The sequence below is a fragment of the Micropterus dolomieu genome, linkage group LG04, assembly GCF_021292245.1.
Source record: "Micropterus dolomieu isolate WLL.071019.BEF.003 ecotype Adirondacks linkage group LG04, ASM2129224v1, whole genome shotgun sequence".
NCBI lineage: Eukaryota > Metazoa > Chordata > Actinopteri > Centrarchiformes > Centrarchidae > Micropterus > Micropterus dolomieu.
The window spans coordinates 23692468-23715011 of record NC_060153.1 but is presented as its reverse complement, the minus strand read 5'-3'; the positions used below and the strand labels follow the sequence as shown (position 1 = coordinate 23715011).

General features: G+C 41.5%; 3 protein-coding genes across 6 annotated transcripts in view; 1 reads left to right on the top strand and 2 right to left on the bottom strand.

Annotated features, from left to right (window-relative positions):
* poll (polymerase (DNA directed), lambda) overlaps positions 1-6706 on the bottom strand; it is a 9333-nt gene extending 2627 nt beyond the window's left edge. The window contains exons 1-7 of one of the 3 annotated variants that reach the window (XM_046047729.1): positions 6493-6704; positions 5250-5392; positions 4835-5132; positions 4441-4546; positions 4104-4268; positions 3599-3772; positions 2669-2797 (exon numbers count right to left, since the gene is read on the bottom strand). In XM_046047729.1, coding sequence (XP_045903685.1) covers positions 2669-2797; positions 3599-3772; positions 4104-4268; positions 4441-4546; positions 4835-5132; positions 5250-5392; positions 6493-6566 — 1089 coding nt within the window. In that variant the 5' untranslated portion in view covers positions 6567-6704. Of the gene's footprint in view, positions 1-2668; positions 2798-3598; positions 3773-3929; positions 4269-4440; positions 4547-4834; positions 5133-5249; positions 5393-6492 lie in introns of all 3 variants that reach the window. The other 2 variants (XM_046047727.1, XM_046047728.1) reach the window with 2 other exon arrangements.
* Positions 6655-9991, top strand: dpcd (deleted in primary ciliary dyskinesia homolog (mouse)). 2 transcript variants are annotated; one of them, XM_046047730.1, is made up of 6 exons: positions 6655-6834; positions 7394-7474; positions 7584-7708; positions 7860-7993; positions 8198-8300; positions 8734-9991. In XM_046047730.1, the coding sequence occupies exons 1-6, from the start codon at positions 6771-6773 to the stop codon at positions 8836-8838; spliced, it is 612 nt and encodes a 203-aa protein (XP_045903686.1). In that variant the 5' UTR covers positions 6655-6770; the 3' UTR covers positions 8839-9991. The 2 variants fall into 2 exon arrangements, with proteins under 2 accessions (XP_045903686.1, XP_045903687.1); XM_046047731.1 differs by lacking the exon at positions 6655-6834 and adding an exon at positions 6965-7030.
* A 1006-nt stretch (positions 9992-10997) lies between these two features.
* Positions 10998-14674, bottom strand: fgf8b (fibroblast growth factor 8b). The gene is made up of 5 exons (XM_046047694.1): positions 14616-14674; positions 14482-14518; positions 13703-13883; positions 11971-12077; positions 10998-11720 (listed from the first exon to the last, which is right to left on the bottom strand). The coding sequence occupies exons 1-5, from the start codon at positions 14672-14674 to the stop codon at positions 11424-11426; spliced, it is 681 nt and encodes a 226-aa protein (XP_045903650.1). The 3' UTR covers positions 10998-11423.
* Between the last annotated feature and the right edge of the window lie 7870 nt (positions 14675-22544).

Genomic DNA, 22544 nt, shown 5'->3' with positions numbered 1-22544 from the left:
TGCCACTACCTGCCACAGAGTGCCACAGGGTGCTATAGCATGCCACTACCTGCCACAGAGTGCTATAGGGTGCCACTACCTGCCACAGAGTGCCACAGGGTGCTATAGGGTGCCACTACCTGCCACAGAGTGCCACAGGGTGCTATAGCGTGCCACTACCTGCCACAGGGTGCTATAGGGTGCCACTACCTGCCACAGAGTGCCACAGGGTGCCACTAGCTGTCACAGAGTGCTACAGGTGCCACTAGCTGCCACAGAGTGCCACAGGGTGCCACTAGCTGTCACAGGGTGCTACAGGTGCCACTAGCTGCCACAGGGTGCCACTGGCTGCCACAGCGCGCCACAGGTGCCACTAGCTGCCACAGGGTGCCACTAGCTGCTACAGAGTGCTATAGGGTGCCACTACCTGCCACAGAGTGCCACAGGGTGCTATAGGGTGCCACTACCTGCCACAGAGTGCCACAGGGTGCTATAGCATGCCACTACCTGCCACAGAGTGCCACAGGGTGCTATAGCATGCCACTACCTGCCACAGAGTGCTATAGGGTGCCACTACCTGCCACAGGGTGCTATAGGGTGCCACTACCTGCCACAGAGTGCCACAGGGTGCTATAGCGTGCCACTACCTGCCACAGGGTGCCACAGGGTGCCACTAGCTGCCACAGAGTGCCACAGGGTGCCACTAGCTGTCACAGGGTGCTACTAGCTGCCACAGGGTGCTACAGGTGCCACTAGCTGCCACAGAGTGCCACAGGGTGCCACTAGCTGTCACAGGGTGCTACAGGTGCCACTAGCTGCCACAGGGTGCTACTAGCTGCCACAGGGTGCTACAGGTGCCACTAGCTGCCACAGAGTGCCACAGGGTGCCACTAGCTGTCACAGGGTGCTACAGGTGCCACTAGCTGCCACAGGGTGCCACTGGCTGCCACAGCGCGCCACAGGGTGCCACAGGGTGCCACAGGGCGCCACTGGCTGCCACAGGGTGCTACAGGTGCCACTAGCTGCCACAGGGTGCCACTAGCTGCTACAGAGTGCTATAGGGTGCCACTACCTGCCACAGAGTGCCACAGGGTGCTATAGGGTGCCACTACCTGCCACAGGGTGCTATAGCGTGCCACTACCTGCCACAGAGTGCCACAGGGTGCTATAGGGTGCCACTACCTGCCACAGAGTGCCACAGGGTGCTACAGGGTGCCACTACCTGCCACAGAGTGCCACAGGGTGCTATAGCGTGCCACTACCTGCCACAGGGTGCTATAGGGTGCCACTACCTGCCACAGAGTGCCACAGGGTGCTATAGGGTGCCACTACCTGCCACAGGATGCCACAGGGTGCCACTAGCTGTCACAGGGTGCTACAGGTGCCACTAGCTGTCACAGGGTGCTACAGGTGCCACTAGCTGTCACAGGGTGCTACAGGTGCCACTAGCTGTCACAGGGTGCAACAGGTGCCACTAGCTGCCACAGAGTGCCACAGAGTGCCACTAGCTGTCACAGGGTGCTACAGGGTGCTATAGCATGCCACTACCTGCCACAGGGTGCTATAGGGTGCCACTACCTGCCACAGAGTGCCACAGGGTGCTATAGGGTGCCACTACCTGCCACAGAGTGCCACAGGGTGCTATAGGGTGCCACTACCTGCCACAGAGTGCCACAGGGTGCTATAGCATGCCACTACCTGCCACAGAGTGCTATAGGGTGCCACTACCTGCCACAGAGTTCCACAGGGTGCTATAGGGTGCCACTACCTGCCACAGAGTGCCACAGGGTGCTATAGGGTGCCATTACCTGCCACAGAGTGCCACAGGGTGCTACTAGCTGTCACAGGGTGCTACAGGTGCCACTAGCTGCCACAGAGTGCCACAGGGTGCCACTAGCTGTCACAGGGTGCTACAGGTGCCACTAGCTGCCACAGGGTGCCACTGGCTGCCACAGCGCGCCACAGGGCGCCACAGGGTGCCACTGGCTGCCACAGCGCGCCACAGGGCGCCACAGGGCGCCACAGGGTGCCACAGGGTGCCACTGGCTGCCACAGCGCGCCACAGGGTGCCACTGGCTGCCACAGCGCGCCACAGGGTGCCACTAGTTGTCACAGGGTGCTACAGGTGCCACTAGCTGCCACAGGGTGCCACTGGCTGCCACAGGGTGCCACTGGCTGCCACAGGGTGCCACTGGCTGCCACAGCGTGCCAAAGGGTCTCTGTTTCCAGCCAAATACTGGGAGGTAGTTTTGCTAAAGCATCACATATTATTTTTGACAAGCCTGAGGGAGTACACATGCTTTCTTCATCTATCTCATGTGTACTTACTATTTGGCAGCGTTGGAGGAAAAAGAAAATCCAAGTAATACAATATGAAAACAACTAGCGTTATTCTCGCTCTGGAGTGAACAGGTATCTGGCTAACTCAAGATGCAGCAAGTTTCAAGAGTTAGTTTTCCCCTTTGGGATGCTCCACATTGTGAGAACACAGTATGGTTTTCCCATTATCAAGCAGTCAAGGAAAGCTGACACAAACTTTTTCCTACTTCAAGCCTTCCGCTTCCAAATGTTTGAGGGGTACTGGGGAATCTTTTTCAAAAATGTCTCACCTCAAAACTTGACTAAACATGTTTCAGTCGTCATCACAGAATGATACATGTAGATACTGCAACAAATGAAGATGCATTACCACTTTCTCTATGGCTGCTGCTTCTTCTCTAGGCATTCGGTCTAGAAAGTCATTGTAGTGCTTGAGTCCTATTTTCTGAGTGTTGCTCAGGTGAGCTTTTGTGCGGATATCCTCCAATGTGCGAAATCCCTAAAAGAGAATAACATTTTTAAGAAAATCTTCAAGGACTACAGAATGTTATTTATTAAACATTGCCTCCCATTTCCTTCTTGCCATAGTTATTAATTTAATTAGGATTAAATATATAGCCCACAGCCTAATTTCTATTCCTTAAGGTTCTGATGAAGATCACACACTTTCACAACTCGTGTTTTATTTCTGTTATCTTTTCATAAAGCACAGTATTACCAAGCAATAAAAGCCCCCAATGAAGAAGCTCCTAATTAAAAGGGACCCATAGCCCGACAGATACTGGATTTTTGAGGACAATGCAGAAATATTTTAGAGTTTAGATAATCCAATAATGATCTAACCATTTTAACATTTGTAAACAAATATTTTAGAAAAGGATCTCTTAAATTTGATTTTTGAAGTGTTAGGCTTAGGGTTAGTACGGAGTGGGTACATTTTATAATTTAAAAATAAATGTCAGTGCTCTCTGGTGGACAAATTATATATTGGAAACACCATTTCTTATGCCTCAAACATATCTTTGGCCTTTCTGCACTGCCATTTCTTGTTACTTATGCAAACACCAATTTATAGGAAATAAGCTAATATCGGTACTATAACGAACCAGCTATTTTATCAGTTAGTCTGTAATCCAGAGTGTTAATCTGGACTGTATTTCTATTGTCTTACATATCTTTTACTACAAGTAGATATCTTGTCACCGTGTTGTAAACTGTACATTGATGTGAATAGCATATGGGTAAATAAAACTTCAAGTATGTCGGCATTATTTTAATTCAACGTGTGTGTATGCCTTACCTGTTGGTACCACAACTGTGCAGTTTTAACTCCTGCACCCCAGATGTTACTAAAGAGCTCCAACACAGGCACAGCCTCTCCAATGTGATCTAGCTTTCGCAGGTGGCCGCTTTCCATGATCTCATCAATTTTGTCGGCCATGCGTTTTCCAATTCCTGGGATCTGACAAGCCTCCTAAAACAAACGAAAAAAAGCCTGTTAAAGACAGGAATATACGCAAAATAATCCCCGTATCGTGGACTTCAAATAAACTGTGTATTTACCTTTTTTCCAACAAAAACTACATGCCACTACCAACAACATAATATTAAAAGCATCTGCTATAGGTTACCTGATATGATGTAATAGGCTTATGGTAACTCTTCAGTGCGTTTATAGCTTTAGAGTAGCCCAGTGCCCTCCACTTGTCCCCCTGGTGTGTGTACGCCTTTGCCAGGACTTCTAGTTTGTCTGTGATGTGCTTGTTGAAGTTGTGATTTTTGGATTGAGAGGACTGGGCACAGACCCACTTCCCTGAGACCAGCTTCTGAGCTGCTGAGTCTGGACCAGGTTCAAGACTGGGGCCGGGAGTCTCCTCTTTGGGGTGCTGGCCAGTGATGAGAGCTTCCAGATCACTCTGAGAGACCCCGTCTTCCTCTCCTTGCACTTCCTCTTTGGTGTCTGGGACTGTCTGAGAGTAAAATGTAATGTAAAGCTATAATAACAATCCAACACACACTGACTTTTGATGTGTTTAAGGTCTAGCTTCTGTCCCAAATTCCCTAAAATGATAAATGACTGAAAGACTTACTTCATAAGAAACCTGTAAAACTGTGTTTTCTACACATGACCTGGAAACCTACCATGTCTATGGTCTCCTCTTGATTGTTTTGATCCGACACTGGCTGCACAGATGGCTTGACATTTGGCAACTCTTCTTTAATATTTTCATGACGTGTTTCAGATTCCCTAAGTAGAGGGAACATTAAGAGATGTGATAAGAGCGACGACTCATTGAATTTTCTACTATATATCTGTTGTCTCAATGTATGCAGTTTTGTAAATACTTTGAAGTGGCAAAAGTGATGAAGTGAAGTGATGTGAAGTGAAGATGAAGTGAAGTGAAAAGTTGATTTGCATTCACCATGGCTTGCTCCTCTGTAGTGTATTGACAAGCATAGATAAACTGGTAACATCATGAGATTAACGACATCTTACAGAAATTAGCATTCTAAAAAGTACTATTAGGTCATGAACCTCTTGGGTAGAAGAAGGCTGTAGCTGTCAACATCCAGCATTTGTTTCTCACTGATGCACAGGCTCAACCAAGTACATTTCAGCAGGTGGACTCCTGAGGGCATGCAATCTACTTTCATTAAGCGCAGAGCCCTGTCGATATTCATGTTGTCATCCACAACAACATGAGTGACACTGGGACACAGTGAACTCTCCGTCTGTCCTCCATTCTGCTGAATTTGTCTTTGGAAGATCTGGTATCTGGCATTTCCTATTCCAGCAGGCAGGATGTACACAGTGACACCATTAAAAGTGTTTCCTGGGACAGAAGTAAGGGAACACGTTACATTGAGCAAATATGTTGCATATTGTGGCTTCTTCTTTTTATTCACAAATTTTTCATCCACACACACGCAAAAAAAAAATCAGTACCAACCTGTCACATCACATTCATCAGGTTTCTTCTTTACTGGGGGAGCATCCTTTCCGTGTAACGCTTTGGCTCTTTTAACTTTCGGGAATGCTTTCATAATCCCGTGACGACACTCCATCTTGTCTCTTAAAGGGGGCGCCAGTGACCTGCAATATGAAGCAAAATTAAGTTATCTATAAATTTTTCACAAATCTGGAAAGTGTATACAACTAATGGTACACTATACTATACTTATTCTAATAGTGTCAGAGTAACATAATATATATAGTGGGTTCACACTGGAAAATTGATTTTAGTATTACATAATGGGAAAACATTTTTTGGGATGCTATTTGTTTGCTTTTCATATTTTGGATTCTGCTGTGGTTTTCAAAGTTACAGTTTGATAGCAGTGCAATTACACTGTAAAATACAACATTAAAGTCATGCATTCAAAAAGGTAATTAAGTATGTAAGTATTATCATATAAATGTACTTAAGTATCAAAAGTAAAAGCAGAAGACAGAGTGCCCCCAGCTAGTCTTATATTACTAAATGTTATATTGGCTTATTTTATTTACTAATGTATTAATGTGTAAGTTGCATGTTAAGGTTGTATCTAGTCGTTTGAGCTAATTTTAACGACATTAACCTTTTTATCTAACAACACATGAATATTGTTAACATGATCATGTTGAAAGCATCAATCTTCAAAGTAACTAATAGTAACTGTAACGTTAGCTGTAATATGAATGTAGTAAACAATACAATAATTACCTTTGAAGTGAAGTAAATATTTGAATAACGTTATAATGTAGCATAATATCAACACACTAAACTAAAGTACAAGGACCTCAAATTAGTTTTTCCACAATACTGAACTAAATGTACTTTGTGCCATTCCACCACTGCAATTGGATTGACGCTTGTCATATCAAATAACGTTACCGTAGTTAGAACAAAACAGCAAAGTACATTTATCGTACAGCTGCTCTGAGTTGTCAACAAGATCAATTAAGATAAGTTAAGACACAGGCTGAGAAATCAGTATTTCTTACCGCAACATAGTGTTAGCTAACTTGAATAACGTTAACTAACGTTAATGTTACCTTTTAACGTTACGTTAGCTTATGATGGTTAGAAACAGACAGTATTTAGACTATTTCAACTATCATTTTACTCCATATTTAAAGAATTCAAACATATCCATATATAATTGCACATTTTAAGCAGAAAACATTTTAAACTGTAATTTTTTGGCTCTTACCCCCGTTCTGGTGGATGGAACCAGAGCCCTGAATGTAACCATATGCACGCCGGAAAACAATACAATACAAACATTTCACTTCCGGGTCAATTATTTGTTTTAGTTTTGTTTAAAATGAATCTACATATTACAACTTTGTTGTTTGTTAGTCATTTTACGATGAAAATGATTTGTCAATTCTCTTAATATTTTCCTTTTTAATGTGTGTATCGACCTCGGTTGCTGTGGTTACGTTTTGAGTCCGGAAGTGGCCCCGTGCCAGAAACATCTTTAGAAACATGGCTGTGAAAAGCTGGATTGATATCCTAAAATCGTCAAAGAAAACAGCTTTGATACACGATGGTGAGTAACTAACAAAGAAGAAAAACACTTTTATTGCTTTTTTTTTGCATCTGTCAACTCGCCAGAATGACGCCTCATTGCAACATAGCTAGCTTCCCAGCTAACAGGATTGTTACTAGGCGACAGGCAGGTGGTACAACGGACGCAGAAGCATATTACACACGTTGTTTTAATATAAACAGACACTGGAAAAACAGTAAGATATCTATAATTTATCAACAACACGTCGCCAATATAGCATATACAGTTTCTGAAAAGCTGTGTCCTAAATGTGAAGCATGTAATGCTTACTAATTGTGAGATGTGTCTGATCCCTTTATCCATCCATTTTCTGTTTACCGAAATTAACATAACAGCTGTTTTTATTTAACCAAATATGAATTAAATGTTGTACTCGTATGATCACATGTAATGCTGGATTAGCACTGAAGCTAGATGACTTGTTTTTGCTAAACTAGAAATAGAAACATTACAGTTGGTAACATTATAGTTTTCTGTTTGTTTTGTGTGTGTGTGCGTGGGTTTTTTTATGATAAATCTTTACACAATCCACCTCCAGGAAAAAGAAAGATCCACTACCTCTTTACAGATGGAAAAGAAATGGCAGAAGAGTATGACTTGAAAACAGATGAGCTCACTGGTAAGCAACAGTTTTGAGTTTTACACAGCAGCATCTACAGTAGCTGCTGGCGTTTTGACTTTCAATGGCATAAGTTTATGCTTCTTATAAAGCGTTTGGTACTTTTCAGTACGAAAGTGGCGTCATAAAAGCCCCCTTGGAGCTCAGGGCCAATGGCAGGTAGAGGTTGGGGAGCCACTTGCAGACCCTGTCACTTCTTTGGATCCGGAGGTGATCAAGGAGAGCTGCTCCAATGTGAGTTCTTCTATGTTCTCTTTGACTTTAGAGTTAAAGTTGAACCACTTCATTTCATTTTCTATTTTTGTTTGTTTTAGATCACTCTTAGTTTTAGGGAAAACACTAGTAAATGTCATGTCTGTAAAATGGATTTTTTCTGTTTCCACAGCCTGTGTTCACGCGCAAAGACACAAAGACCAGCTTTCAGTGGAGAATCCGCAACCTTCCCTACCACAAAGATGTCTTCAGTGTTTCTGTGGAGCCGTCTGAGAGATGCATCATCATAAAAACCTCAAACAAAAAGTAAATATGAATGACACTGCTTTTCTGGTTCAATGGTTCTTTTCATGCCTGTGTTGTACCATAGACTGTATATAAAAAGTGTTGTACACTTGTGTGTTGTAATCCATGAGTCCTCCCTATAGATGGCACTGTTTACAATACATTAGTCTATACAGTGCTGTGATAAACTCATGAGATCCTTTCCATGTCTTATGTCTCTGGCAGGTATTATAAGAAGTTTGTTGTTCCTGATTTAGATCGCAGTCAGCTACCATTGGACAGCTCTGCAATCAGCTTCACTCACTCCAACAACACTTTAATTGTCAGCGTAAGTCCTATAAAACAATTAAAAATAAATTAATCTATATCTCTACTGTTACCTAATGCTTTAAATAGAATGTTGACTGCAGGGACCCAAACAGTATCATCTCTGCAATCTGAATAATAAATAAAAACAATATACAAAATTACTTACTATACTTTTAAAATAATATTTGTATCCATAAATGTTTAACTTATTAATGCATTTTATGCAAATTATGAGGATGCGATACCTGCCTATTTTTTCTTAGATTTTGTCCTCCAGGTTTTCCTCTGTGCACCTGTCACTTACTCCACAGTTTTTTGACATTACAACAATATCAGTGTTGTGATATTTGCCTTACATTTTCAGCACTCTTTCGACATGATGACAGTGAGGGATTTGCAGGAGGGAGGCAAGGAGAATGGTGAAGTAATTATTTTTCTTCTCTCTTGTCTAGTACAAGAAACCCAAGGAGATCTTAACCCTTGAACAGGAGCTACTGAAGGAGCTGAAGAAACTGAAGGGGACTGGTGAAGGGGATGTCGATTGCAAAACTCAGTGAATTCTGACTGTGGGAGCAAGAGAATAAGTTGCATTTAAAGCAGAGCATCACTGCATCATTTTCCCGTCACATTTAAGCTCTCTTTTATTTGTCTTTAGTGGATCCCTTCATTAAGAAGACCTTTGCGTAGTGCCTTGTCAATGGTTAAATGCTTCCAATTGTGTTTTCTAATTGGTGTCCCTTTATTAGAGTTGTTAGTGTTTAAAGTTGTCCTGCCATTTATATTTGATACTCACAACCAGATTTATTAACTTTGTAGCTGAACCATGAGCGATTTGAAATTATATTACAACGGTGTCTATTTTTGCTACTTGTTACCAAACCTACTAGGGAGCAATTTTGATTGGGGTCACATAACCTACCACCCTCCATTCATTGATGTCCTTGTAAAACACTCAAAACACACAATGCCTCATCCCTGTTCGTTCCGGGGTCACTGTTACGAGCACATCCCATTTGTGTTAACTGAATACCCTCATGTTCCTTGCATGTAGTGGGCCACCCTGAAAGCCATTACTGAAACTTTGGTAAGCGAGCAAGCTGGTGTTACTGTTTCCCTTTACAGAGGGTCACTCTGACTCTGTGGTCTCTAGCTAAAACTCCATAGACCCAAGTTAGAAATAGGTGCCACGGTTACAGAGCTTTGTTCCAAATGGATTTCATGTTATTGTCTGACAAAGACAAATATAAAGACAGTATTTCAAGTGTTTGGATTTTTGAAGTTTATGTGTATATGACATGTAAAGAAGAATTATAGAGATACATGCTTCAAATGGGATATTTGTCTGCTTTTTCCACCAAGTTTAATTAAGACAAACACTGTCCAGTCAGAAATACTTAGACAGTGGATATAAAAAGAACAGCGTTGTTTTAAAGAGACAATGGCATTTAAATATAGATTGTTGAAACCTTGTGATTCCTTGCATTTTTTACCACTTGTCCAAACCCGGAGAGCAAGTGCAAAGAGCAAAGACAAAACCACAGGTCTCTCTCACTATTGTGCTTTGTCTTCTTCCAGATGGAAAGAATATGAATACAAGAAAACATTGTAAACCCAGCCTGTCCTGTTGTTTTGCAAATTTTTGTGAGAGACTTGATGGATTTTTTTTTTAACTTTGAAAAATGCATTTATAAAATACTTGATTAAGTAGCATTTGCCTGTTTGGTTTTTTAAGAGGTGCACCCTTAATAACACTTAAATATATCACGCAAGAAGTATATTCTGTAGAGCAGATGCCCTAAATACCAAATATTCATTCTGAGATCTTAATTGTGGTAATTTACTTTAATGCTTTACAGTCTTCAGAGCTCAAGCTGCTGTCAAAACAAATTCCTGCGGCAGCAAACACCAACTAGCAAATTGGACATCCCGCTCATGCACTGTGAGAGCAGCTGAGTCCCTCTGTTCAGGGTCTTCTTCCTCCCCTGTCGTTTGGCCTCTGGTGGTCATGCTCAACTGCTTCTGGGAAGAGAGTTTCTTTTCTACCTCCCTTTTATTCCCGAATGCCTCTTCCCAGCCATTCCCCCTCTTTCAGCCGATGCCACATTTTGCCACACAGGCCCTGATGCTTTTTCTACAACCCCTCCGCTCCCTCTCTGCAAACCCCCCTTGTTCCAACCCTTCACCCCTCCCTGTGTGACTGGCTTCTTTTTGATAACTGACCCCTCCTCGTGTTATTATTCGAACCCACTATTGTATAACATGCCCTTTTATATGAGGTTTCACAAAGGGCCCATTTGATCAGAGGGTTACGGTGTGCGATCGTGAGAAATGCAACTACATGGTGGTAACCTTTGTTTGGGCCAAAATGGTGGGCTGACCTCATCGCTTTTAATGCATAGCTCGGGCCATTCAGGCCCAAGTCTCACTTGCTGAGCACATTGAATTCAGTAGCCTGTCACAGATATTGCCCCTCAGTTATCTGGGTCTCCAGCTTCAAAAAGAAGAAGGAGAAAAAAAACAACAGTTTTGGGGGGCAACCAACAATGTATGCTAGCTTTCCATCCCAAAACAAGTACACAAGAGAAGCAGCTCATGAACTGATTCTTTAGTGGTTTTAATATACACTCTACAATAAATATTTCCATCATTTGACGTCATTTACATTTTTACAGTAAAAATATATTCATATATGTATATAATGGCCTCCTAAAGACAAGATAGCATGTCAACTGAGACTCAGATGCTGTAACCACAAGAAAATCCACATATAGCTGCCGTGTCTAGCTTCATTGTACTCATTTCTCTTTTAAACATTCTTTTATTGCTGAGCTGGGGAACTTCTAACCAAAAGGTTTTCATTCATGACAATATTGTTGAGGTCTTCAGTACTTTAAATGACCCTTGATTTAATAAGTAAAATCTGTCCTAAAGTCTGTCTGAATTGGAAATAACTAGCAGATTAGATAGTCAATGGTTACATACAATCCAGTACAAAGAATTACACAAAGAAGTCCACAAAATGAGGCAAAAGGTGTATGGGCACTTGACTGTAAAAGTTCATTTCTCTGGGAGCACTTGTTTTCTCTTGTAGTGGTTCTTCTGTGCTGGTTCGTCCACAGTTCTCCTTCAGTGGTTTCAATCCTCAGTGGCCCCCTGTGCGCTGGTGATGGGAATGTTTAGTCCGCTTGCTGAAAGGGTGCATGGGGACAGCCAGAGGAAGGACATCAAATGGTCTCTTCTCGCTCAGCAAGTGCCCCCTGGGTAGACGCTTCATGAAGTGGGCCTCCCTCTGGTGCTGCTTGGTCTTGGAGGCCTTCCTCGGACGGCCCTTGCGTGTGAAAGCCATGTACCAGCCTTCGTACTTGGCGTTCTGGAGTGCTGTGTAGTTGTTTTCCAGAACAATCTCTGTGAAGATGCAGTCTTTGCCTCGTCCTTTCCGCTGGGAAAGGAAAAAAGGGGGGGGGGGGGTATTTTGAACAATTTCCAGGAAGTGGAATCATCGTCATTTTTTATTTCCAGACAATCAAATACCTTTTAAAACCTTAAGAGGGCCTAATTTCAAAATCAAATTTGTTCTGACTGTGAATGTGTCGCCATAAGCTTCAAATGTGGAATAACATTTCCAAGAAACAAACTTCAACATGTTGCTTCAGTCATATGCAGCCACAACACAATGAATTCCAGATTACCTTGCCGATCAGCTTCCCCCTCTTGTTCATACATATGTAGTATCCTGTCTTCACCCCTTTAATGCGAATGCGACTTCCAAAAGAGTCCGTCTCCACCTCCAGTTTAGCTGCACAGACAAAACGGATCCCCAATAATGAGATGACACAGTTCTGACATTTGGCAGGCATGCAGATTATGATGTTACAGTGTGTGAGAAAAATGAGCTCTATTCTTTATGCATGCTAGACACTGTAATAAACTTGAATTACATCGTGTCATCATTAAATGGCATTAAATCGTTGTGATGATCCTGACCAGTGAACCAGAATCATGAAGATGACATATAAATTCCCTCTTAATCCCTTTATGATCCAGTGGCTGCCTTTAACAAAGCAAGAGAGCCTTCCAAAATAGCACCAAATGATAGTGATTTTGCACGGCGGGATTGTTGCTGAATGTCTGTAAATGCTGTGCTGTGATGCAGTTCAGACTGGGGATAAAGGAGAGTGAGAATACTGCGGTCAGGGACACAGCCACAAGCACAGAGCAGCGGTCAGATTTGGGCCAGTTACAAGAGTGACACCCACTTAGGATGTGTAGCACATGTGTGCATGACTGAGTCTCATTCCCTCTGTGCGAATGTGTGTGTAGGCCGAGAAATTTAAAAGACAAAAGAGCACACAGGAGAGGCAAGGAGAGGAAAAGGTATAAAGTGAAGATGCTGACTTCACCGCTCCTTATAAATTGAGTCATACATTGAGTTGCAATGCAATGAAAATTCCTCATAAAATGAGCCTCCAAAAAGCAGGCATTGAGAAGTGGATGGATGGTGGTGGCTGTGGTGGAAAGATGGCTAGACACACAAAAAATCCTCTGGTGACAGGAATTCTGCTCCCTTTACATTTAAGCCTTAACCTTTTTTCCGTGCTAGAAGTAAACAAGAAAGTCTCTCCCTAAAGTCCATCATAACAGGTGTCAAGGGCTTTCTGGACTACTAACACACTAAAGAAATAAATCACTTTCATAAGGCCATAAAAATAGGCAACACTGATGCCACTAACGATGTTTACAATCGCTACTGCTGTTTCTCCTGGCTCAAACATTTTCCAACAGGCTGCCAAAAACGACATAATTTATACTGCTTTTCAACACTGCCCCGCGCACCATTGAATTTAAACAATTCCCCTGTTTGTAAGACGAACATGTTTCCTATTTTATCATTTTCCTGAGGTTTAAAGGCATTGAAATGTAAGAAACGATGGCCTTTAGCTGTCATTTAGTGTTTAGCTGTTTGGATTGATCTGGCCATAACACCAGGGACTGAAAGTAAATTTTGCTTAATCATTTCAGAGACAATAAAAATGCTCTCCCTGAATGGATTAACATATGTGGACTTTTGTACCGCTATTTATTATATAGCCGTGTGTAAGTATGTAATTATACAAGCCACTTCACGTATGGGTTTTGCTAGGCTATTTACAAAAATGTTCAAAGGGTAATTAACATGACGTAGGCCTAGGCCTATTCTCGCGATAGTCTTCATATTTCTCTCATAAATTGACGTAACTGCCAACGTCCTGCTGCCTAGGAAGAATTGTAGTGGTTAAATGGAGACTGAAAAATGATTTTAGTTCATATAAATAGTGTTATTAGGTCTTATAATAATTTCTAAATCACTTATTAGGTCTTATAATCATTTCTAAATCACATCCCTCTCTGCTGGCCTTATTCTCCGCTCCCTTTTTTTCTTACCGTGCACCGCTCCGTCGTCTCCGTTGGCGTTGACCCTCTTGTTGGCCAGGACCTGGACATGCTTCCCGCTGGTGCGGCTGTACAGCTGGTAGGTTCGTGTCAACCTGCGGCTCATCCGGTCCGACAGCCGGCTCTGCTCGGTAACATGGTGCTTGAAATTTGGAGGAGACTGCACAGTGTTCTGTCGGACGATATAGGAAACACATGTCATGAAATACGAAATGACTTTTTAATTTCACCCTGCAACTCGGGGAAACCCTAAAAAAAAGTCAGCTGTGAGGAGAGTAAAGCTTGCCAGTCAAACAGCCAAGGCCCAGGCCCACAGTTCGCTGTGCCATTCATCGCATTTAAATAGCCTAATTCGTCCTGATTTTTCTAATTTCATTTATTTGTAGACGCACAGTGTCTTTTTGGAGATGCTTTCATGGACCCTCGGGGGTGACATTTCCCTCTGATGGGTTGTTTTTTTGCCACCGATGATCTTTCACCCCTTCTTGACTTCTTCTTTTCTCATTTCAGCCGTTCTCCATCCACATGTGTTTTAACAATCACTTTTTTAGGCTGAAGCTTACCTCTTTTCAAGATGTTTGAATTGTTGCCAATTGCCATAGCACTCATAATAAAATGTTTTCATTGTTATTGCAGCCTATTGCAGATGTAGAGACGTTGAACTATACGCCGCTAAGCACGGCGCCTACATATCCGTTAACTTTTACCTACCCAATTATAGTACTTTACGCAACATTAATGCATTTTATTGAAGTGAAAATCTGAGTTACCTGTGCGTAAAAGCAAAGCGCCGTGAACTGAATTAACCTGAGGGAAGAAAAGAAAAGAAAATTAAAAAGTCTAACCTGTTGCTCCAATTCAGTGAATTCCATAGGCAACTATATTATCTTGACACTTTACTTACAGATAACCTAACCTCGATGTTCTCAGCCTCATCTTGTAATAGTTCAAATATTGCTTCATGAATACTCCACTGATTCGGTGCTGGAAGCTCTTGGAAATAAAGTTCCTCCTGATGGGGATTTCAGATCCGTTTTTATCCCCTTCTTGTTACACATAGAAGGTGATAGCCGTGGCAATTAAGAGATCCAAAACTGTCAGGGTCCCATGCCGGTGCAGGATCCAGACTCCACTCTGCTGGTACAGTAAAATAAAAGGCGCTGCCAATCCAAACTGAAAGTCCGGAGAAAGTGTCGCTGTCACCAAACGACCTCCATCAAATCCTCTTCGTGTCAACCACTCCCCGAGTAATGAAGGTCGTGCTTAAGGTTTCAAGTCGAAATAAATCCTCTCTGACTTTCAATGACGGATCAATTGCGATTGTTTTTAGTTTTACGCACGGATCTTTGCGCATCAGCGGTCAGATGCGCACTGTGCATTTTCGCTAAAAGTTGGGGATTAAATTAAAGAAATGTTGAATGAATCCCGCTGGCACCACCGCGGCTTTATTTGTTTTCCGTGCAGTTGCAGCAATGGTGCTACAGCTATCCCTCTCTAAGATGCACAGATTGTACAACTCCAACGTCAACCTTCCTCCCACACGTGTATTTCTTGTGGTCGCCTGCAGTCCACACACAGCATCTGTCTCCCTCTACATTTAAATACTTTAACTTGCGGGAAAGTCAATATCCTCGGCGAGAGCAGGCGGAGCATTCGAGCTGGAGCCAATTTGAAATTGAATACTTATTAAAACACTTTGCCTGCACCCATTTGCTTACACATCTACAGACACAGCATTCATCAATACTTTAAATGTAACAACATATACAAAAATATAAACTGCAGTCAATCATTAATAGAGCAGCTTATTAATATGCAGGTTAGAGCCACTCACAAAAAAATCTAATCAGCAGTCTTCCAGAATGTTTTTAAGGCATTTATTCACAATAATAGACATTCATCTCAATCATGCACATTTCATGATATTACTGTGTCTTCATCCATGTAAAATCACAGCTGAAGCTGAAATGTCTACATGGAAAAATTCCCTGGCATGTACTGCAGGTTAGACGTTGTTTGGTGGTCCCTCAGGACAGACCTTGATGTACTTTTTCATCCTACATATGTAAGTAATATGTATTTCATGTGAACACATGACACAAAATGGTTTTCACATAACATCTAAAGCCTTTTCTTTGGATACAAATGCTCTCTCACTCACAATCCTTCTCCCATAACGTTTCCCAATCCTGGTTTGATTGTCAAAAGTGTGTCCTGGGCCTGGTCTGCTACTTTCGCAGCATGGTTTCATACACTACATCATGCAATTATATTGTAATTATTCTTCCTGACAACAAAGCGGCAGGGCTTTCTTCAAAGGGAACATGACTGTTACACATTCGTCTGATAGGGAAGAAAGGGGGCGGTTGTAACATGGGACACTTTGAACTCTGCCTGTCAGGAACAAATTTAAAACTTGATCAATCGTGTAGAAGGCCTTTTCAATCCAGCACAAGAAGATAGCAGCAAATAAAGATTTTGAAGTAGCTTTTTCCCCTCTAAATCAAGTACATTTTTGGATAAGAGCCACACTCTCTCACAGCTTGTAATATAACTGAAGTATCGCATTTGAAATACCAGTAGTATAATTTTAATCTAGATTATGTGTACCCCAAAGATGGAACATTTTACCACCAGTGCCAAAGTGTTCATTTCTGTCTTTACTTTAAGATAAAATAGCTGTCTTTCTATTTGGTTTAGTGGTGTGTAACGTGATATTTGCACCAGAATTTAAAGGATAATTTAACTTAAATAAGTGAGGACATATGAATGGAAGTCTGAAACAAAGGTTACGCTCAACCCATTCTCTCAATTGTTTGAGTGTGTACAGATGAAATAAACATTGAGAGCGTCATTCACAAATTGTGAAAAACTGAGAGAAACTGCACAGGCCAAAGCTGAACACACGAAATGGTTCTAAAAAACATCTTTCACCTCCTTCCAAATTACTTGTGTGTGTCTGAATCCTCTTGACACCAAGAGTGAAACACATTTTAGGTGACATCAGTGTCCAAATGCACGCTTTAAATCAGAATTGAAGTGTTAATCTTACTGTCTTCAAGCCTCACATCAGATTATTATCCTAACAAGCCAAAACCAACTTTTGGACATTGACTCTTACCTGTGAGTGTTCTCAAATGCAGGCCCATATTCTCTGTATGAACAGTATGGGAAACTTTTGCACCTTTCACACAGAACAGCTTTACCAGAGTATACTATATATATAATTATGTGAGTTTGGTCAATGTCCTAGCTGTAAATCAGTCATTTCAGCCAATGCAGGGGATTTAGAGGGTGAAAATGGACCTGCCTTATTAGTTCCAGCGGGACGCTGCATCAAGTGATTTTGCCACCTGGAACAATTCAGCACTTTGTTCTTTCATATTTTGACCCCTATGAAGCACTGATCACACATCCAAATATGAAATCCACATGCGTGGTAATTAAAGAGATTGAGTTTTATGAAGACCACACAATGACTCATCAAAAGTGCATGTTTGACTGTCTGAATCCACAGATGAGCTCTGTCACGAGTCATTGAAAGAGAATTTGATTAAGAAGAGGACACCTGGAGTCCTCTAGATGGTAGGTCTCTGTATATTTAAAACCCGCTCTAACACTCTAGTGTGCATAACTCAAATGTAACTTTATTTTTTTGGAGCAAAGTTAAACACACATATTATTATTTTTTTATTTTCTCAAGTCCCATAGCATACTATAGCTAAAATTGGATGAATGAATATCATGGGTTGATTATCAGTACAGTGGTTTGATGGAAATAATCAAAATTTCTGTTCTCTATATTTTAGAGAACATGAATGTTCAGTCATCAGGTGGAACCTTCGGCTCTCTGAAACCCCTTCAATTGTTAATTTTCCAGCCATATCTGTCTCATGCAAAATATACAGATACATGAATCAATTCTATCCACTAAAATGTTCAGATCTGTCGACATTCCCTATTCAGACAGTCTCACATGTGGGAAAGTGAGACACTGTTTCATTGCATCTCTCTAAGATACTTGCCAGCTTGCTTCCTTGTCTTCTCTTGTCATGGCCTTCGGTCAGCCAAGACCAGACAATGGCACAAGTCCTGGGTCTTGATTTTTTAAAAAAGCTGTCTATTTCCCACAGTGATAGCTGACAATAACAGCCAGTGGGGACATTTGAGAAGAATTCAAATATCTCTTTTTTTAAGACAAAATGAGGGTTGCATGATATGGTACAAAAATCCTATTGCGATGATTTTGACAGATTTTACAATTTGTGGTATGACTCACGATTAGTGGGAATGATCATTTTTGCATCAAAGTGACATTTGTTAGGGTCTGTACCAAACATGTGGAGAACAAGATGTAGTTCGGGTCATCTCTGCAGCGCAAATTGCAACCTCTACGATTTGGATATTGCAACTTGGCCATATTGTGATTTTGATAATATTTCAATTAATTGTGCAGCTCTAGACAGAATGTGCACTAAACGACCTGTGTTTGTGAGTATGCTGCCTGAAGATAAACATAGCTTGTTAATGTGTGATTCTATATAATCAGTGTTGTTTTTCTCTTATTTAGTTGAGGGCAGTCAATCATGTGAAGTGAGTGAATAGCTAAAGAGTTTCTGACAGAGGAAATTAGTATTAATTTTGTTGATAGTGCCACTTGTATTGATACAGAAAAATCCACACTGGTATACTGAATCTGACCTATGTTCTTAAAGGAATAGATCGACATTAAACTCTCATATCAATACACCTTGGTTTTGACACCTCGTTTTTTGTATGGATTAAGTAAAGATACATGGTGTTAATTAGTGAGTATTAGAGCTGCTGGTGGTATTTCTTTACCTTCAGACAGAGCCAGGCTAGCTGTTTCTAGTCTTTATGCCTAGCTTAGCTAAGCTAACCAGCTGCTTGCTGTAGCTTCATAAGTAGCGTAGAGACACTAGCGTGAAAATGTTGAATTATTCCTTTAATTTTACTCTTAGTCTTAGCTAGTTATTCTCACATACAGTATCTTCCCTGCAGTTTTTTCTGCTTTAAAAAACTTGAGTGAGAACATTTGGTCCAGTACTGTACAGTCCATACATCTCTTTCACTTCACTACAGTCTACAACAGCCACTTATAATTTAGAAACAATTCCATCTCTGCAAACGTAAATGACATTTTGTTAAAGTGTCCTGTCAGACAGGTTTGGCTAAAATTATCCAGACTGTACATGAAAGTTTCCTCTGAAACACGATCAGAAGCTATCATTTTTTATTCTAGTTTTTTACATACCTAACTGTCAGCTGGCTCACTCCTGAGATTCTCTAGTGACCGGCTTTTCTGGCCTCTTAATGAGTTTGAGAAGAGTTGACACAGGTCCAGGTTTTGCCCCAGATCCCGAGTCTTTTGCTTTTTCTCTTAGTCTCCCAATGCTGCTTTTCTCATTTGGATCACAGTTTGCTAACTAATGCAAGGCCCTGCTATCAGCGAATGAGGTACAAAAAAAGCAATCACTGGACGCTGTGAAAAAGAAATCACACAGAGGAACCTTTTGGCAAAGAAGCGCATTGGTTATTCTTAGAAGAGGAGTGACTGAATGTCTGAAAAGGCCCCAGAGTAGACTACCATTCAGTGAGAGGTATTATTCCCCCTAGCTAATGTGAGACATAAAAATACACACTCTTGCATAAGACAGAGCCAATGGAAAGGTAGACACCATAGAGGAAGAGAAAAAAAACAGAACCAGAGAGGAAGACGAGAGTGTGTTTGGGTGGAAAGAAAATGTGGGATGTTGTGATTCTCCGTGTCATCTGGTCGCTCACCGCCCAAACCTCAGTGGCTTTTTAGAAGAGAAACTCTTCAATCACCTGTTGTAACCATGCACTGCTGCTTTGTTGCAACAACGTGAACCACATAATGTGCCTGTAACCACACCATAGCTTACCTTGTGTGCTGACTTGCAAATTCAACATCGCTGAAAGTTACCATTTGTTCCTGGTGCAGGACGACACGGAGGATTAGTGGCATACATAAAATGACAATGAATTTTTAAAATTTAGATGCAAATTTAACTGACAATGCAACACTTTAAGTTACCCTTCATAAAGGGTTTATATGTTATAACTAATGGCTTTACTAAAATTAATTAATTCTTAACTAATGCTTTTTAATAAGAACAACTTTTGGGTTGCCAGGTTGTGACTGCTGTCTGTCCTTGCTTTGTCTGCTTTGCACTTTAGCTCATCATGAACACTCCTCCAGTGGACCATTTGACCTCTGACCTTCTGGAAAATGGCTTTGGAGCTGGACCAAAATGTATTGGTTAACAGCTTATTAGCAAACCCTTTATTGAAGATGCATTACCATTTAAACTTATAGATGACTCACATAGAAAATTGGAAATTCTTTACCCTTTATTAATGACTTACTACTATGGATAGATTAACCTGTTAGGGGCCACTGGAATAAAAATTTGCTGTTGGTCCCTTCCTGAATCCCCACCTACCACCTTCTTACCAGTATGCTATAATACTACTTCATTCTTGTTAATGTGTGCTAATTTAATTGGACTTAACTTAATGTGTATTGTGTATAAAACAATAAAGCTCTTGAAACAAGATTTTGAGCCAGGACCCCTCTGCAAGACAGAGCCACAAGATTACCTCACAATGTAGGACCTACAGTAGTTGATATTGTATCATACTGATGCAAAGTCCATAATTAATTTGCAATTAATCAAATCACTAAAATTAATTTATGTGCAATGAGCTGGGGCTTTTGGGACCCTTCAGAGTCTTGGGCTCCAGGTTGCCTGCTTTGCCCAGTTGGTAATCTAGCCTGACTGATTAACATTTTTAACAGCAGATTTTATTATTTTTTACTTTATTTTCATTTATTAACATTTATTAATAACTTACTCAGATTAATTTTTACTGTTTATTAATGATAAATGGACATTTATAACATCATACACAATGGCTTATTAGAAAGAGAGAAACTCTTGACCCTTTATTAGCAACTTTATTAATGACATTACTTTATCTGTAAACGCAAAAAGGGATGTCATCAATGTATTGTTGCTGTATCTATAAAGCATTAATAAATTATTAATTCATATTAACAAAGACATTAGGTGCAACTTAGAAACCCCTTATTACTATGACTTATTAGAAAAAGGTACCAATAAAGTTATTTTCTCTTAATATGTACAATCTGGAGTTATGTAAACATGTTCTCAGTGAATTTGAATTTTTGCATATCTTGCATGCAGAGCTGCTGTGACATATTTATAGGATGCCCAGTTACACATTTTGTTTTTATTCAAATGAGGGCAGACAAGAAGATGTTGCCTATCACCCAATGAAAAGAAGCTATTTCTAAGTTGGTGCCTTGATGAATTCCCTTCCCTGCACTGAAAAAATCTTCTAGAGTTTCTTTTGTAGTCTGTCTTATTTTTTTATTGTCATCTTAGAAATGAATTTGGACTGATGGAAAGACAGCGTGAGAGGGACAGTAATTGTCTGTGCCATTAAAATGAGCTAACAGGGGTGGGGGGAACTCGGAGCAGCTCAGTCACACAGTGATGATTTGGTGAGTGCGTGTATGAGTGAGTGTGTGTGGCGTTGTCACGATGCCAGTGCCTGAGAAAATTGTTACTGTGAGAAAATTTGGAAAATCAAGTCAAAGTTCTCGCCACTGAATGACGTTTGAAGTACTTACTCGTGTTTGAGCGCAGCGGAGAGCTTGAATGACTTTTTAACTGGATGAAACGACTGTCTGGGAATGACCCCAGTGTGTAGAAGTGATTAAGGGGACCCAATTTTGCCATAACCCAAATGTGTTTGCATAATGACTTTGAGTGGTGTTCCTAAAGCTCACTGTTGAAGCTTTTAACAACTGTTGAGTATAGCGGTTCTGTTTGGCAGTTTCTCCTGGTGGGCTTGTTTTTAAGTATCTCAACAACAACTTTGTCGTTCAGTAAGTCTTAAATTACTCAGTTGCTCTTCTCAGAATAGATGAAAATGAAAGCGATCAAGACAAAGGGGCCCCCAGTGGCATCCCCATAAATTACCAGTGAGGAAAGGTGTGCGTGTGTGGCGTGAAGTGCTGGCAGCGAGCTACAAAGCTGCAAAGTTGTCGTTGGCGCCATCCAAGTGGTCTTCCTTCCCAGAGACTTAGATGTTTCCCCTGTATTTCACCCGACAACCCCCCACCCCGAAAGGAGCGTGATTTACTGTCTTGTAAACACATAGGAAGTAGCATTGAAAATGGTTTAACAAAGTCAATAAAACCAGACATCATTCCTGGTATCGGGGGTGGTGAGGGGGAGGAGGAGGAGAAGGTCTGGGGTGGCTGAGGGCAGGCATCCTCCTCTCCTTCTCTGGTGTCCCGCCTGCTCCTCCATCTCTCTCTCTCCATCATCTCCGTCTTTTCTCCTTGTCTGTCATCTGTCATCTTTGAGTTTCTCTTCAACCCTGTTTTCGTTGTCCTCTTTTTTTCCCCTCTCACCCTCTTCTACACTCCCTCCTTATTCTCGTTCTGCCTTTTTTATTTCACATGTTGGGCAGTGGACAGCCAGAGCAATGGCTTTAGCAGACCTACCTGCAGGGCTCCTTAGGGCGGCTCTTTCATCTGGGCTCTGGAGAAAGAAGCCCCCGGCCCTGAAACAGCTGTGTAGACCTGGGAGTGAGAGGACCATGAAAAACGCAAAGAAGAAAGAAAGGAAATTCAATGGTCCTCTGAGAATCATACCTCCCCATCCCTCTCTTGCTCTTTTTCTCCTTCCCTCTTTCTCTTTGCCTTTATCGTCCTCTCTCTCTCTCTCTCTCTCTCTCTCTCTCTCTCTCACTT